At 34.1% G+C, this 2857-nt stretch overlaps 1 protein-coding gene across 1 annotated transcript in view; it reads right to left on the minus strand.

Annotated features, from left to right (window-relative positions):
- Positions 1–403: 403 nt before the first annotated feature.
- LOC102679495 (pituitary homeobox homolog Ptx1) overlaps positions 404–2857 on the minus strand; it is a gene marked incomplete at its 5' end in the record, with an annotated part of 36704 nt that continues 34250 nt past the window's right edge. Inside the window, one exon of the mRNA XM_031509942.1 lies at positions 404–419. Coding sequence (XP_031365802.1) covers positions 404–419 — 16 coding nt within the window. The remainder of the gene's footprint in view (positions 420–2857) is intronic.

The following is a 2857-nucleotide window of genomic DNA, read 5'->3' on the forward strand; positions in this document are numbered from 1 at the left end:
TGTATATACTCGAAGTATCGAATTACGCCGTATCTTTATTCCTGATAGATGATGTCACTCTTTAAAAGATATTAAACATATTCAAGATGCATTAATTGATATGTTATTTTGCGTTGAAGATCGAATATCGTGATCCGTTGAAATGAATAAAATAAAAGTGGAGAGAAGAGAGGGGGGTTAACGAACGGGTTCAATGAACAATTTGTAATATAAATAAATTTGTGTAATTCGTATTTTTAATTTCCGTAAAATTGAAATAACGTGATTAATTATCATTATTAGGTAGATGACGAGAAAATAGATTTTGTGGTCGCAACGTACGCAATTTCAAAGAAGTACATTTGACAAATATAAATCATGATAAAGCCTGTTCTTCTGATACAACTTTTTTACGCTTCCTCTGTTAAGCAAATGTTAAGCTAGAGATAACCAATAAAAACAGAAGTTACGTGGAATATATTCCAGTCTCTTCTAAAATTACTCTACGACTCTGTCCACGAAATTCGACCGATTTATTTATTATTCACGAATTTCAAAAAAATTCGAGTCAATTTTATTTCAAAAGTCGAGTCAATTTCATCGTTCAAAAAGAGAGGAGGGAGAGGGGGAAAAAAAAGAAGAAATTATTTTAAAAATATATTAAAAATTATTCGAACTATTTTCCCAATTGTCAATCAAAAGATCATATTTTTCGTGACGTAGAAAACGTAGAAAGCGAGACAGGTGATGGTGAAGCAAGTGATACGACTTCGCTTAGAGTAGAATTGATTTTTATTGTGACTAGATTACAAACGGGGCCTTTCGGCGCTCAATATCGCCCAGTAGGAACGTTTACACGTAGTGAGTGAAACGGCTGAGAAGAACGGAATGAGAAACATTCTTCCGCGGGCATTTGCAAATCACTCACCGCGGGAACTGGGATATGTGATTACGACGAACATTTGTACGACATTGGGATTCATACAAAATAGCGGTCGTTTCTTAAATCTAGCTTACGTCACTATTTGTTCTATAGCGTTTATGCCTGCATCATGACTTTCGAAGTTGATCGATTCACTTCGTCTCCCCTCCCTTCTTCCTTCCCCTCCCCCTCCCCATTTCCATTAAATTTTACATCTATTAACTTGGTGATATGCCATTTTCAATTCTACAACGTATGATTTACATTTTGTTTTTCTTTTTTTTTTTTTTTTTGGTTTTTTTTTTCGTTTTATATTTTGTTTTAAAAAACACGACACCCTGTCCAAATTCCATTTTCGTCGAACAATTTTTCGTATAATTTAACAATTTTTATATTATGCAGTAATCGATGAAAAATAACGACACGCAATTCCGTCATGCGCAGTTGTAGACGTGATCGAACTTAATGAAGTAATAAACGAAATGCGAAGAGGATGATGAATCGATGGACTCCAAAAGTTCAATTACACGTGCCCTGCAAGGATATCGAATACAGTTTTTTTTTTTTTTTTGTTTCTTTATAATTATTCAATATAATTATTAATAATATTTATAACGTACGCATAGTCGATAAAGTGATTTCTTTCCTCGTACACTGTACAAAGTACCACCGTATCTGCGAGTTACGCAGCAACAGTGGCCATTTTCATTTACATACAGCCTGTATGGTTTATATTTTTCTTTCGTTATTATTATTTATTTATTTATTTATTTATTTTTTTTTTGGTATTCTGTTGGGTAATGTTATTATTATCATCATTACAATATAACAATTCTAAAAGATATTTACGAACCGCGTAAAATCAGCGTCTACTATACATATATCTACAGGATTAGTGAGTACATCTCGATCCGCGCTGGATCTTTTTTTTTTTTTTTTTCCCTTTATTAGTCATCCCATTATCTTTCCCTTCTCGTTATTTCTCTAATTTGCGATTAAATTTATCCTTTTTTTTTTTTTTTTTTGCTTTTCTTCGTTTCTTCGAGTCTCTGAAAGACTTTCGTACGCAACGAAATTCGACGTTGCCTTCGTTTGAATTCTGTTTCGAAACGCACGATACATGGTTCCTCAACGAGGAACTAATCGTAAAGATAAACTTTTTAACGACAATACAAAGCTCGTTGCTTCGACAAATCATTACTTTTTAATAGTGACTTTTTCTTTTATCGAGAAAAACGATAATCAAAATCGGAAATATTGCACTTTGGCTCGAGTATTTGTCAAATACGTCGCATTTTCAACGAAAATGCGAGAAAAAAAAAAAGAGAGAAAAATAAAAGAATTCCTTGATTCTCAACCAATTTCTTAGGAAACGTGACAATCCCTTCTACGAGATCGTTCTCTGCGATTCCGTTCATTTTACGGATGAAACATGCACCTCGAAACATTAAATATTTTATATATATAATATATATATACCCATATATTCGATTCGATCGTTCGTGCATTTACAATCGTATGTACATCTCTTATCCCATTCACCTGTTTTGCACTGGGAAGAATACAGTTAAATCCTGCCATTAAATAACCATTAAACGTTCGATCTGTGAAAAATCAGCGAAGAACAACGTACGCGCGTAAAGTCACGTTACGAATGCCGTGAATCCTCGCAAAATCATCTCACAAGATTAAAAAACGAAAAAAAAAAAAAAAAGAAACGTTAAACGACAAAAGAAGAACGAACAAATATATATATATATATACATATATGTGATACACATGGATACGTGACAAAGAAGGGAAAAGGGAATAATACTTAACGAGCCTCGAAGGCCTCGAAGAGAAAATATCCAGGTAAAAGAGAATTACTCGCGAGGACAACGCTGGCATCTTGGCAACGCCCGGTGTTCTCAGTTCTCGTCTCGCGGCAGGGAGAGGGTTTGAGAGCCGGAAGCG

This window comes from Apis dorsata, unplaced genomic scaffold (genome assembly GCF_000469605.1).
Source record: "Apis dorsata unplaced genomic scaffold, Apis dorsata 1.3 scaffold_194, whole genome shotgun sequence".
NCBI lineage: Eukaryota > Metazoa > Arthropoda > Insecta > Hymenoptera > Apidae > Apis > Apis dorsata.